Raw genomic sequence first — 14,259 nt, 5'->3', positions numbered from 1 at the left:
GATGTTTTATAATACAACATAATGTAGAACCCATATAATCAGTACACATGGATAGGAGAGTTGGTAGGCACATAGATGGTTTGTTGAACGGCCTACTGGGCACAGGCTCAGGGGCCCAAGGGGTCAGAATGAACACAGACACAAAGTGACAACAAAGATACATAAAATGACTACAAAGAGACACAAAATATACAAAGAAATACAAAACAACTGCAACCAGTCTGGGTCAGCGCCTCTGTAGGAGAGGTGGGTATCAGTATTGGAATGTTTGATACAAGACAGGGTGACAATGATAACCACATAATACAACCTCTTTGAAAAGCAGTTTAATTCAGTTTTTAAGTTGAACATTTCCCATAGATAAACTTGTGAGAAACAAAAGTCTGACCACGGCTCAAAACTGCTGACTGAACAACGGAGATGGTAAGAGATGGCAGTGATTAAAAATCCATAGACTTTCAGATATGAAAAATGATTAAAAACAACAGATAAGAACCCCAAAATACAGTAAAAAGTAACAAAATGCTTTTCAGAATATTTTCTTTATCTTACTTTACGTGATCGTGAGGGGCTTGGTGACCATGCTCAGTGTGTTGCATTACAGTACCTGCGGTGAATGGGATGAATTATTGCTCATATTTTCTCAAACAAGAGCCTAGTGAAGGAGACAGATGGCTATTACAGCTACTTTGGAATACAAAATGAGATGAGATGCTTTAAAATGGCTGTATTTCCAAAAAGACCGGAGTTAAAATGACACAAAATGATCTTCAGCAACATAATTACAAAAGCCAATATGCTTTCTTGTGTAAACGCAGTTTTCTTCTATAAATAATTTGTCTTTTGCTGAACACATTATTCCATTTTGAAAGCTTATAGAAAAATATCCCTTTGGCATTTTTTTGTTTCTGTATATCCACTGACAATGAAAAATAAGTGGCTGGCCATGCATATGTCTTTTATCAGATCCATTGAAAAAGTAGAAAAAGCCACTATATATATAAAAATAAATATATACATAACAGTCAATCCATCAAAGAGGGCATGAATGTGAGTTTTTGACATCTGTTTCTACAGAAGTGAAATACATTTCTCAGGATATTCTCATACAAGTCAAATCCAAATATGTATAACACCATGAGCACTGAGACAGAATATTAGAAATGCATGGGATGCGCTCTGAATGTGATTCTGTGTGAAAGAAGAAGAGATATGAGAGGTGGAAGCAAAGTGCAACAATAATTGTGTGTATTCTCTTCCTACAGATTTAAGCAAAGGATATGAAAAAAACCAGAAGAGGCCAGAATTAATCAAGGAGAGAGAAAATACAGGTTGTGATTCTTGTCACCTCCCCTGGGTTGTTTGGAAATGTACAAAAGGAGTAAACACAGGGGGAAATAAGAGGCAGTAATATAACAATAAATTGGCATTCATAAGGAAAAAAGAATGATGCAATAAAAATGTGCTGCTGGTGCGTCTTTGCAAGCCTCATTCCAGCGGGGCCCTTAGAAAGAAATTGTGGATTTTTGCTCATATCTACAGTAGAGATCTGTATGGGTAAATCTACACAATTCAACAACAAAGGAGCTCCTTTTTTGTGCTCTTTTCTTTTGTGGTCAGATTTAATAACTTTGGGTCATGGTCTTTGGCTTCATATCCTCTCCGTAGTCTCTTTGCTTCAGTCCCCTCTGCATCCATCACCTCTAGCCCTCTACCAGGGGCCCTTGATAGGTGGGCCCTTGGGGCTGTATTCTACTTGATGGCTCATACAGTCTGCAGGATTACACCGCCCATCATGTCCCTTTGAACCAGGCTGTCCAGAAGGGCCTGGGATCCCAGGAACACCCTGCTGGCCAACAGGACCTGGGGGTCCCATCTTACCATAGCCTGGGGGACCTGGGACACCTGGAAATAAAAGAAATGTAATGATGCTGGTGTTATCACTGCCCTGGTGCCTAAAAAGATAAACCAACATATTTAAAGGGAAAAGTTAAAGGAATAGTTTGACATTTTTGTAAATACGGTTGTTTGCTTTCGTGCCAACAATTAGATAAGATTAAGTGGCTTAGCTCACAGGTAGAAACAGCTCACATGGCTTCTTATAAAACCCCAACACCAAACATTGTTATGGTTATTGGTTCTGTATGTAAACAAACAAGGCACAGTGTGTTATTATTGGTAGTCAGATGTTTTAATTTTGGAGCCAGGCTAGCTGCTACTCCCTGTCTTTGTGCTAAGCTAATCTAACAAGCTGCTGGCTGTAGCTTCATATTTACTGTACAGAGTGGCATCCATCATTATCTAACTCTTAGCAAAAAGCAAATAACAGTGTTTGTCCAACTGTTCCTTTGAAGGTTTATTTTTGTGTCTGTATAATACGGCTTCTGTGAGTGAAGTGTTTCCATTGGATACTGCAGCAGGATGGAGGACACTGCAGAAGATATGTCCAGAACACACCAATAAGTAAATCACCTCTAACAGACGTAATACTACCGTAACACATTCTGAGGGGAACACGGTGAAAACATCAAACAAACATTAAAATCCTATTTTGATCACTGGGTGGGCACAACACAAAACTACCCAGAATAAATACAACTCCATGTAAAATGACTGCAGATGCTAATTTGTTAATTTAGACAAAGCTATCTAAACTCCATGATGATTAAGGATTCTCACATGTTGATTTGGGTCGTATGAAGTAGCCTGATCATTTTAATTAGGACAATTTAAGAATGATGAAACATTACTTTCATCAAGCTGGTAATTTACAAATCAACAATAAATGCAAACATTTTAAGCCATTAGCATAATTTATGTAGAGTTAGCCAATTCTGCCAGATGGGTTTAGCATCAGGTGTAGCTTGGGATTGTGCATGAAGCACTTTGAATGAAACGAGTGGAAGAAAATGTGACACTGTAACTGAAATTATAATTATAATATTTCAACGTATAAACAAAAACGTTTTTTGTCAATTTACATAGAGGAATGTGCCAGAAGTTGCTAACCATTGCTAACTATGGCACTAGTGGGGTACATTACCTGGTGCTCCTGGAGGTCCTATATCTCCCATCTCTCCAACACCCTTATCACCCTTTTCTCCAGATGGTCCTCGTGGTCCTACAGATAAAGAGTCACATATTTTGATCACATGACAGTTAAAGAGGTTACAGTTAGCAAGTGATAACACACTCTCATGGCGCTTGAAAGATGATTGCTCTAACTGAGGGGGCTCACCTGCAGGTCCTGGGCCTCCCGGTCGGCCTTGTCTTCCAATCTGTCCCGGCATTCCAGGTGCACCTGGGGCTCCGGGATTACCTGGTGTTCCGTCTTTCCCTGGGGGCCCGGGCCGGCCTGGGGATGCCACCATCTCTACTGGCATCTGCATGCGAGACATGTAGTAGGCCATTCTCTCTGGGGAGAGGAAACATGCAATAACAAACAATGATTCCACAACGGCGGGAAGAGCAGAGGTGTCCCAGAGTCCCAGAGGAGAAATGGAATAATTCTTTAAACCAGAGATATGCCTCTAAGGAGAAAATGTTGCTTTGGTCTAGAAACTACAGCGTTATTATAGTACACAGTACTACAAAACAACAACACACACAACAATGTGCATTTCTAGAGATTGGCACATGCCCTCACCATCAAAGATCTTGATGACCTGCTGGCGGATGAAGTTCTTGATTTCATCATAGTTGACTACAGCCTGTTAAAGAATAGAGAAACAAAAAACCAAAGCATCAGAAAACATCAGTCAAACTGAAATTCTTTATTATGAGCAGATGGAGCTTGTGAGAGCCTTTGGTCAAGATACTGTGTCATCACCTCTTCTCATAACCAAGCTGGGCATTGTATGATTTGGAGCTGATTAAAAGTTAAAGCTACAGCTACAGTGCTGAAAGTGTAATGAGACTACTCACATCATTTCCTGGTGACCCGGGTGTTCCAGGGAGCCCTTGGGCGCCCGCTGTGCCTGGGCTTCCCCTCTCCCCTCTGGGTCCAGCTGGGCCAATCATGGGCTGGGCATCCTTGGAGTGGTAACCTCCACCACCAGGGGGTCCAGGTCTACCTCTTTCCCCTGGAGGACCCCTCTGGCCCGTGGCCCCTGGCTCACCCTGGGAGACACAGGTAGTGTTAGTAGATAAAAACAATGTCAGTCATGTTATTTGTACCTTAGAGAGTGGATCTAATCTGTTCATCCTGAAGTCCAAGCGGACATTTGGGTAATTACTTGGGTAATCTGTGTGTAATTATAAAGCTAAAGCCAGGAATATCTAATTTGTTCAATCCATAAAAAAAACCTTAGTGTAGAAACAAGCTGTGACTGGCTGTTTCCCAGGGCTGATTTACTATGCTATGCTATGCTATGCTATGCTATGCTATGCTAAGCTAAGATAAGCTAAACTAAGCTAAGCTAAGTGTCTCCCGGGTGTGGGCTTTATATTTAAGGGAGAGATACGAGAGCGGTATCAATCTTTTCATCTAACTCTCAGCCTCAAAACAAATGTTTAACTGTTGTGTTCTTCCTCCCAGAGCTTTTTCAGCCGTTATCTGTCGCTGCTTTTGGGAAGCACGTGGAGATTACTATCAGCCCCGTTTCAGAGAAGACGAATCAGCAGCAGCCTTTAAGACAGCGTCTGGCTACATCTATATCTCTTTCCACACAACAGCGCGCACCATTCAGGTTGTTTAAATACACTCAAAAAACAGCCGGGCTGCATTAGCGAGAGTGATTTATCGAGGACAAAGCAGCCCATAATGGACGTCTAATGTTTGCACGTCACCGACAGACAAGCGGCTCTTGAAATAGAGAGGAGGGAGAAGAATAGAGGAGTCCATTCTTGTCTTTCTCCTCTGTTCTCCTCTTCTGTGCAGCTAAAACCCTGACAATGCCATCCTGTCAGCGTGACAAATAGCCTCATCTAGCATCTCCCCTCATGCTTAATAGCATTATCCCAGAGGCAGAGAATAACTTTATCACTGTATCCACCAACAGTACTGTAAGCCTGTGTCTAAGGAGAGATCCAACAGGCTCTATATAGCTACAGAGAGCTAGCATGCTGCCGGCTGGAGAGGGGTGAAGTGAGGTGAGGGAGGTTGGAGGGTGTCGGTGGGTCAGTCAGAGAGTTAGTGAACTGATGACTGTGTTAAGTGCGGGTGCTGAGAGGGCAGAAATGAAGAGAGTAAGCGTGTTCAGCACCACAGTGCGCCGGGCCTAAGTCTCCCTGATCCAAACGGAACAGAAAAAGGGTGCATCTCGCTGAATTTGGACAGTCTGCTGAGGTAATGGATGATTGATGCTCGGCTTGACAACACACACTCACACAATGTACTGTAGCACCCTGAGTCGACGCTTACCTTTTGACCTTGCTGGCCGCCGTCCCCTGGTAGGCCTGCCACACCCTGTCAAAACAAAGAAGGAAATATCCATCAAAGGAATGAAATATACACATCACCACATCCATCTCTCTCCATTATACTTTAATGGGGACAGACACTACACCCAGATATTACTCACATCTTTACCAGGAGAACCGTCAGTGCCTGGCTCTCCCTAAAAGTCAAAGCAGGAAAAAAAAAGGTTAAGTGAGATGTATTGGCAAGGTAGCAGCTTGTTTGATTTAATTTACTCGGTTTCGGAGGACAAATTTGGAAGTGGAAATAAGCTGAGAAGGCACTAACCATAGGCCCTGGGTGGCCGGGTGGTCCTGGCGTTCCACCCATCCCTGGAAGACCCCTCTCACCAGCTTGGCCCTTATCTCCTTTTATACCCTACAGAGGGATGAAGGAGAGTTCAGATTCACTTCTATTGTCTGCACTTTTCTCCCTCACACACATACACAGACACAAATGATAATATAATGTTTATTGTTTACTCTATGTTCATTTCTTGTTTATTGAAAGTATAATGCTTCATAGCATTTCTCTTACCACTCCTGATGGACCAGGGGGTCCTGGTGGTCCAGATGGACCTGTAGAACCCTATTGGGGAATGTAAACACACATTTTTCAGGTTTATCATAACATACTACACACTAACATATCAACAGACCATACATGTGTGAAGTTAAAAGGGCAGTGAGCTTACAAGGTGGCCGGGGGGTCCGGGTCGTCCCTGAGCTCCTGGGGTACCGGGATCGCCCTGGAAAGGTCACAAAGTGAACTTTAGAGATCTCAAGGGTCACACTGACGATTATATATTATATACTCTTGCTTTGGGCTTTCATGCACAGATTATGAAACTGCTCTTTAATCTTTATCCAAATCCACTTGGGGTATACCTCATGCCCGGGTCTGCCTGGTGGTCCAGCTGGACCTGAAGGTCCAGCTTCACCCTGAAGGGATGAGAGAAGTAATGAAAAAGGAAAAAGCATGAGTGGAATGCATCACTCTTATAGAAGTGGAAAATCAAAACAATGAGCTAGCAAAATAATATGTTTTCATAATTTTGAGTTTGATTAAACAACGTGGCCTACTGCACAAGTAACAGTAAGCAGACAAACAGACAGAGATAGTGGGATGGTAAAGCAATGATTTGTTGGCTAACCTTCTGTCCAGGAAAGCCAACATGGCCTGTTTTCCCTTTGAATCCCTGAGGAGACACATCAAAGAGAAAGAGATTGGTACAGTATCAAAATTCACAAAGTCAAGGCTGCCAAAGAACAGGCAGATGTGTCTTTGAAAACCTGAACACCTGCTCTTGGGTAGAACACAAACTGAGAGACAGAGAATGAGTGAGAGAAACAAAAAAGAAAGAGGGGCAGCTATTCGTTTCTACTCTGAAGCTGACTACAGTGTGTGAATATCACTATCTCTTCTGTGTCGATGTACAAGACAGAGAGTTAGAAAGATCTTAGAAAAAGATAGGGAGCTTAGAAGATTCAAATGGGGTCACATCACTAGTGATATCTACAATATTAACTCAGACTCAGTAATGTCTGCACATACTAATGCATATATATAGTATATTTCTACACATAGGCATTAAAGAGTAACTAAACCTCTAAACCACTTTTTCAGCTCAAAACCAATATATAATATTAGTGTTTTTGATCAATTTTGGTACAAATCTTGACATTTTCGTATTTGTATTCTACATAATGTGCTATAAATATGCATAGCGACCTCCCTCTATTGGTTATTGCAATTGAATTTCGCTACTGGCTGATCTGTAGGCAGGTGATGTATATGGTGCCAGCTTTTGTCACCAACTGACTCTGACAGTAGCTGCTCATAGCTGGTTAGCTGATTTCCTACTACAATGAGCGGAAAGTCTGTCTGTCGCTCTGGTCGGTGTGTCCTCCCGCTCCTCCTGTAGCCACGAGGCCACGGCCCCCACATGATTCTCCTGTGCCGTCCTCTGGGAGGGAGCTAGCAATTTATCGCTTTAGTTACACTTTAAATGCAAGTCACAATCTCAAGAGAAAAAAAATATTCACCCATTGTTGTGAATCCATCTCTCCATAAAGAGCTTTAGACAGGCTTTCAATAAAAAAGGTTTAGTCATGCAGGCTGATTTGCATACTAGTTTGCTGTTTGTGAAACTGAAGGTGAGCCATGGCGACGCAATTCTGTATGAAAAGTATGTCTGCCAGACTGCTACTGTACTAAAGAAGCTACTGTATCTGAAAAATAATGAGGCCATTGCTGATATGAATGTTTGGAGGAACACAACATTTATTTATCCCTAAATGATTCCATGTTTTAACAAGACTACGAGTCTACAGCCGTGCTACAGTAGCTGCTCTGTGAGGAAATGCTACGACACCTCGGTTTAAAATGTCAAAATGCTTACATTTGCTAATTAGCACAAGTACAGCTGAGGATGATGGAAATGTCATTACTTTTGCAGATTGGTCATAAACTAAAGAGCTGGAGAAATTAAAAATCTGATGATGGCGCTAGATGAAAAGTTAAAGGATCAGTAAGTTATTACAATTAATCCTGAGGGGAACACGGATGTCTGTACCAGACTTCATGGCAAAAGAAAATTTAGTCAAAACCACAAATGTCAACCTCATGGTGGTGCTAGAGGAAAAGTCAGAGGATCACCGAAGTCATTAGGATTCATCCTCCGGGCTCAATTAATGTCTGTACAAAAAGTTGTGCCAATCCATCCATTTGATGTTGAGATATTTGACTGGATAAGTGAAAGTTTTGACCTGTTGGTGGCACTACAAGAAAAGTCAAGGGATCACAAAAGTGATTACAATTCATCCCCTAGGGAAGATACATCTTCCTGCAATAAAGTCTGTACAAAAACTTAATGGCAATCCGACCAGTTGTTGTTGAGATATTTCAGTCTGGAGCAAAGTGGGTGATCAACTGACAGCCTAGACTACAATCTCTAGAGCCATGGCTAAAGATCTCAGTATACCTGACAACAGAAGTAAACACGCGTTCAGAATAAATATTAGATCTTGTTAAAAAAAATGCATTATTTTGATTTGTTTAGTATTCCGTGTTCAGGATATAGATAGTATACCCCGCATGCCTATTTCATGTTGTTTTCTGCGCAAGATAGATGGAGAATCATGTCAGGTCATAGATGTTAGAGGTGATACTCACTGGGATTCCTCGTGGTCCTGCTGGGCCTGGAGGGCCTGCTTCTCCCTGATAACAAAAAAAGAGTGAGTGCCAAAGGTCAACTATATTATGCATGTATTAACTATACTGTCCATAGCGACCAGTGTGTGTGTGTTTGCATATGCTGTGTGTGGGCATGCCAACCCATATGATGCATGTGAGTAACTCACCCGCAGCCCTGGTTTGCCATCTTTTCCATCCAATCCCTCAATACCAGGGGGGCCCTTTCATTGCAAACACAGAGAGTGTGATACAGCATACATTTCATAGGTGTGTTGGAATGGGTCACACAGATAATACACAGAAATATAATGTTCATATACCATCAGCCCTGGGGAGCCTGATGAGCCCGGCGGTCCAGTTGGTCCCTGAGAGCCTTGAGTGCCATCATTGCCCTTTGAAAATAGGGATTTTTAGTACAATAAATCATCATTTGGGTTGCAAATCAGAAAAGGCTAAATGTCTGATTTGTACTCACCTTTTCACCTTTGAGTCCAGGGAGCCCTTCCCTTCCACTTTTGCCGGCAACACCTGGTGGACCCTAAAAAAAATAAACACAATAATATTGTAAATCTCCACAGCTATTCCAAAGGCATGCATTTGTCATAGAGGTATTAAAGCTGTTACATACTGGTGGTCCTGGGAAACCCGGCTGTCCTTGGAAACCCTTGAAATACAAAGAAGTAGCATATGAATATGTTTGTTTCTAATAGTCACATTTTTTTCTATTAGGTGTTATACATACTTGATCCCCTTTGGCACCAACAGCCCCTGCTGGTCCTGTGTCTCCTTTAATGCCCTGCAGGTGCAGAATGACTGGCTTTATTTTCAGTTATTTAAGTTTGCAATGATAAATGAGGAGCCGAATATTGCTTATAGAGAAAAATTCATGATAAAATACTGACCGGTGAGCCTGCCAGTCCTTGGTACCCAGGGTTACCAGGAGGACCCTGGAGAAGGGCAGGAAATGTTAGTCAAGTCAAGTAATATACAAGTCTAGCTGCAGATGCATTGTGTGTTACATAACAGTAATGGTGTAATGGCTTACTGATTCTCCTTTTTGACCACTGCTTCCTGGGCTCCCACGCTCGCCCTTCAGTCCCTGAAAAATACATGTAGACAGTTAATCACTGTCAGTTCACATATCAGTGTAGCCACCTGTCCGTCTATTAAACCTGTCAGCCCCATAGTTCCTTAATAATGAGGCAGTGAGAGTAACTTACAGGCAGTCCAGGCGGTCCCATGAGTCCTGGATACCCATTCGTTCCCGTAGGGCCCTGAGGTAACGATCATACAATCAATCAAACAAGGAAAGTTGGTTATTTTAATACATGATATAATTCCAGGCAATTTGATTGGCAGATACTTTACCTGCTCGCCCTTGATTCCTGGGAGGCCAGGTGGCCCTCGCTCACCCTGCTGACCCTGAGGATGATGGGAATGATTAGAAAGTGAAAAAAGGATGTGATATGTATGTCAGGGAGAGAGGCTCCCCTGGTGGAAATGAGCCAAGGACAAGGCAAGTCAATATCAAAGAGGGGAAACAGCTAACTGGTTGTACCGTCTCCCATTGGGACTGCCTACATTTGATTTTGTGCTCTCCTCTACACCTCCATGAGGCATCAGGAGGGTAATTTAGATCTGTGATGGTGATATCCGGGGGTTGAACATTGCCTGCTTGGTCCAGTGGGTTGGTGAATTCAATTTTTATATTTTTTTCCTTTCAAATGATACAGATTGTCAAATGTTGCTTCCCTCTTTATATCCCTGCCTCCCTTATTGTGCTGCAGATGCAGATGCAGGTGCACTTTTAACTAAAGCTGCACATATCGTCATTTAGTAATTTATCTCTTAAAGATCCTGCTTTTTCATCACACCAAAAGTAAAACAAAGAAACTGAGCAGATAATGTGAGTAAGAAAATATCTCTATATTAATAATGTGGGACCCCCTTACAGACTTATTCCACGATATATTGAAAACGTATATTTCACAGTCTGTTAGTTGAATATTGAACAGTGTTTTGGCAAAAATATTAATATGCAAGTGTGATCTGTTGCCTAGCAACAGCTGCTGTAAGCGGAAGACGGATGACTGGTGGAAGAAAAGAAAGAGAGAAGTTTAAAAAAAAATGAGAATGTCAGTGGAAGCTGGGTGCTTTTATAAGTTGAGACTCACATTATTTTGAAATGGTGGCAACTGAGTGTGATAATTAGCTGTAAAGCTGTTTAGTCGTGATTTGTCCCTTTGGAATAAATAAATAAAAGTAAACTTGCTTAAAAATGCTAAGAATATCAGTTTTATAGTTTTATTAGTAGTACTGGTTATTAGAATGATTACTGAGGGTTGTAATTCAGATAAACTAATTACTAATTGATCATACAGAGGAGAAACTAATTAGTAGCTGATCATTCACTGTTGAAAATAAGTAATATATTTAGCGCCCAGGTCACACTTGTCTCCCTCACAAACAGTCCAGACAGACACACCACCGCACAGCAGAAGCTAACACCTGCTATAAAGTGCTACTACACCGCAAATGGATTCCACACAGCGCTCAGGCAGCTCACCCATTTAGTATCTCTATTCTCCTAAAACAATAAATCTGTATGAGGAGGAAGTGGGGGAGGGCAGCTCTCTCAGCACAGCAGCCCCACTCTCCATCACTTAGACTGGGGAATAATTGAACAACTGGAGAAAGAGACAACCAAACCGTTTCCTCATCTGAAATAACTTTCAACAAAGAGCCACAGAGAGAGGCAGGGAGCCACTGAGATGGTAAATACAGTATAATCAAGGGCTGCTTGATTTAACAGTGAGATTCTCTGTGTTTGAAAAACCAAAAAGGCAAGAGCAATTAGACATTAAAATTAAAATACTGCACTTAATTCAATTCTGAGGTACTTTAGTATTTCTATTTAAAGCTACTTTATACTTCTTCTTCATATAAATATTGTACTCTTTACTCCACTGCATTTATTTGACAGCTATAGTTGCTAGTTACTTAGATTAAGATTTTCCATTATAAATAACGATTTTCTAAGATACTACACATTGTTAGATAATAAACCGGTGTTTTTTTGTCATAGTTGTTTGTAGTTATCAAAGTGGGATTTCTACACTAGATTTATTAAGATAATAGGAGAGGAGAGACATGAAAATGAAGTTAGAACTGTGAATAAAACTTACAGGTAAACCAGATGAGCCCTGAGGACCTGGGAAACCAGGAGGTCCCTGTGGACAGAACACAGCGAAGGGAACACTTTAAAACACCTGAGACAAGATTAACTTAGAGATGAAAATAAAATCAACTTTTCAACTTGTTTGTGAATAGCCCGGCAAAGAAAGCTAATGTGTGTTTCAGTAAATCAGTTAAAAGGATAGTGTGATGGACTACAGTGTGCGACATTTTCACTCAAACCAGTAGGGGGTGCTGTGAAATCATGGATAGTGTCAAACACAAGCTCCTCTCATGTCACTTCAAATCTGAAGCTTTAAGACAAAAACCCCTAATATAATAATTCAAGTTAAAAATAAATTGAATTTTTTCTCTCACAGACATACTGACAAACTATTGTAAGGCAGTGATTAGAATGCACTTTATAGTTTTCAAATATTTTTGCAGGTTTGTAGTGAGTGGTAAGTTGGAGAAATACTGGATAACTTTTAAAAAATATGCATATGGGTACTGTAGGCACATCCACACAGTAGATTCCAAAATAAGTGTCCACCTTTACAGCTTTCTAGTCTTGTCGCTGACAGGAAAATATGCGTCTTACAAAAACAGTCAGGTTTATCTAGTATAAATAAGCTTCATGGGAGATTGGTCTGCAATGAGACGAGGGAGACATGTTGCTGAATCCATAGGTTTGACAAAGCCTCACCATGTTTCCTGGAATTCCAGCTTGGCCTCTCTCTCCTGGTATACCCTGTGGTAAAGATAAAGAAAGAAAGGTGATCTCTGCAAACTCTTGTGGAAAAATGCATACACTCTCATATCCAACATTATACCAGTGTGTATATGAGAACACAGACTCACTGGCTCTCCTCTTATTCCTGGTGATCCAGGTGTTCCTGGAATTCCAGGTGTTCCTGTGCAGGGTCGATCATCCTATGAGGCAAAGACATATAATACATAGGAAATGTGCACATACTCTCTGTCAATGTGTGCATGTGTTTGTGTCCATGTCCTTAGAATATGACAATAATCTCAACTGACCACTGCTTGTGTCGCCTGCGCTCCTTGCAGTCTCTCCAAACACTGGAAGCAGACAAGAGAACAAGTTATTACAGTAATGCCTTACTGTTGATTATATCATGTCAGGCTGATAGCTTCTCACATCAAGCCATGCAAACTTGAATACAATGCATTCAGTGCCATTCTGCATTCATCAATACACAACAAACACAATGCGCTGTTAGTGACATTTCATATGATCCTGGAAATGGAGAATCATAAAGTGAAGCTGAAAATGTTTCGACAAGAAAATCCCAGTCCCTCAAAGTCTCACCATGTCACAGCTGTCCAAGGGGGTTACACCAGGCTTTCCCTCGTCTCCTTTTTCTCCCTTGGCACCAGCCATGCCTGGCACCCCTGGCGACCCTTTGGAGCAGCCCTCACCACAGCCCTCCTGTGTTACACAACACACACATAGAAACTCGCATACAGTACATATACATACATATATACATATATATATATATACGAACACACTGATCAACAGTTTTCATGACAAAAACTGGCAAAGGAAAAAGAAAAGAAAGTAACTGAGAACAATAAAACCCCATTTCCCAAAATGCATTCCTACTTACATCACCATCTCCAGCAGAGTCTTGAGGCAGATGGTGTGGCCCTACAATGGGGTTCTACAGAGGGGGCACGGAAACAGAAATTAAATTAATATTAATTTAGGAACTTTATGGCATCAATTATTTTCATTAAGGGAAACCAAAACAAAGTTTCCCAATGTTGTTCTCCTAATACAGCGTTGCAATGAAGTACGGTTTCTCTGAAGACTTCGCAATTACACAACATCACACACTAATAAGATCACATATTCAATCAAACTAAATTAAGGGCCTACGCCTCTTCCCACTTGAATGTAACTTGTTGTATAATAGTCATTAATCCTGGGATGGATTTTGAGTTCCATTCATGTTTATGACTCAACATGATGAAGACACTTCCTTGCCACCAGTTGAGAGTTACGTGCTGTTCTAGCCAAGTTTAAGCATTTACATGGAAGAAGTGGCAAAATTAGGTAAATTCAAAGATGTCCATATGGATTAGATGTTGATGGACACTATTCTTCCTCCATGCAACATACAGATGCATTGAGGGTATAATGGGGGACCTACTTATAGCTGAAAAAACTGAAAACTAATTCAGAACATCTCTCTTTGGTATATTTCTTTGGTATAATTTGATAAAATGAATAGTTTGATTGATGCCCATTAAGTTTTTTACATTTCTAACATAAAAACTAAAATAGCTTACTGTACAAATTAGCACACAGTGTCAATTCAATTTTATTTGTATAGCGCCAATTCATAACAAAAGTTATCTCAGGACACATTTCAAATAGAGCAGGTCTAGACCGTACTCCGTATGAAATTATTTACAGAGACCCAACAGGCAGCCCAGCAGAGAGACATTTCAAACAGCAAGAG

The 14,259-nt window shown here is 41.1% G+C and overlaps 1 protein-coding gene across 7 annotated transcripts in view; it reads right to left on the bottom strand.

The window, feature by feature from the left end:
- Positions 1 to 297: 297 nt before the first annotated feature.
- Positions 298 to 14,259, bottom strand: part of col16a1 (collagen, type XVI, alpha 1) — a 68,730-nt gene continuing 54,768 nt past the window's right edge. For all 7 annotated transcript variants that reach the window (XM_035681516.1, XM_035681518.1, XM_035681517.1 and 4 more), the window contains 28 exons: positions 13,402 to 13,455; positions 13,101 to 13,220; positions 12,809 to 12,850; positions 12,629 to 12,700; positions 12,474 to 12,518; positions 11,779 to 11,823; positions 9,962 to 10,015; positions 9,814 to 9,867; positions 9,639 to 9,692; positions 9,496 to 9,540; positions 9,336 to 9,389; positions 9,222 to 9,257; positions 9,069 to 9,131; positions 8,914 to 8,985; positions 8,761 to 8,814; positions 8,573 to 8,617; positions 6,552 to 6,596; positions 6,286 to 6,339; positions 6,093 to 6,146; positions 5,936 to 5,986; positions 5,687 to 5,776; positions 5,523 to 5,558; positions 5,363 to 5,407; positions 3,925 to 4,119; positions 3,647 to 3,710; positions 3,239 to 3,415; positions 3,044 to 3,121; positions 298 to 1,905 (listed from right to left, as the gene is read on the bottom strand). In XM_035681516.1, coding sequence (XP_035537409.1) covers positions 1,712 to 1,905; positions 3,044 to 3,121; positions 3,239 to 3,415; positions 3,647 to 3,710; positions 3,925 to 4,119; positions 5,363 to 5,407; positions 5,523 to 5,558; positions 5,687 to 5,776; positions 5,936 to 5,986; positions 6,093 to 6,146; positions 6,286 to 6,339; positions 6,552 to 6,596; positions 8,573 to 8,617; positions 8,761 to 8,814; positions 8,914 to 8,985; positions 9,069 to 9,131; positions 9,222 to 9,257; positions 9,336 to 9,389; positions 9,496 to 9,540; positions 9,639 to 9,692; positions 9,814 to 9,867; positions 9,962 to 10,015; positions 11,779 to 11,823; positions 12,474 to 12,518; positions 12,629 to 12,700; positions 12,809 to 12,850; positions 13,101 to 13,220; positions 13,402 to 13,455 — 1,992 coding nt within the window. In that variant the 3' untranslated portion in view covers positions 298 to 1,711. The remainder of the gene's footprint in view (positions 1,906 to 3,043; positions 3,122 to 3,238; positions 3,416 to 3,646; positions 3,711 to 3,924; positions 4,120 to 5,362; positions 5,408 to 5,522; positions 5,559 to 5,686; positions 5,777 to 5,935; positions 5,987 to 6,092; positions 6,147 to 6,285; positions 6,340 to 6,551; positions 6,597 to 8,572; positions 8,618 to 8,760; positions 8,815 to 8,913; positions 8,986 to 9,068; positions 9,132 to 9,221; positions 9,258 to 9,335; positions 9,390 to 9,495; positions 9,541 to 9,638; positions 9,693 to 9,813; positions 9,868 to 9,961; positions 10,016 to 11,778; positions 11,824 to 12,473; positions 12,519 to 12,628; positions 12,701 to 12,808; positions 12,851 to 13,100; positions 13,221 to 13,401; positions 13,456 to 14,259) is intronic.

This window comes from Morone saxatilis, unplaced genomic scaffold (genome assembly GCF_004916995.1).
Source record: "Morone saxatilis isolate NCDOM2014 unplaced genomic scaffold, NCSU_SB_2.0 Contig9, whole genome shotgun sequence".
Classification (NCBI taxonomy): domain Eukaryota; kingdom Metazoa; phylum Chordata; class Actinopteri; family Moronidae; genus Morone; species Morone saxatilis.
Note: the sequence above shows the minus strand (reverse complement) of the source record. Positions and strands in the feature narration are given on the sequence as shown.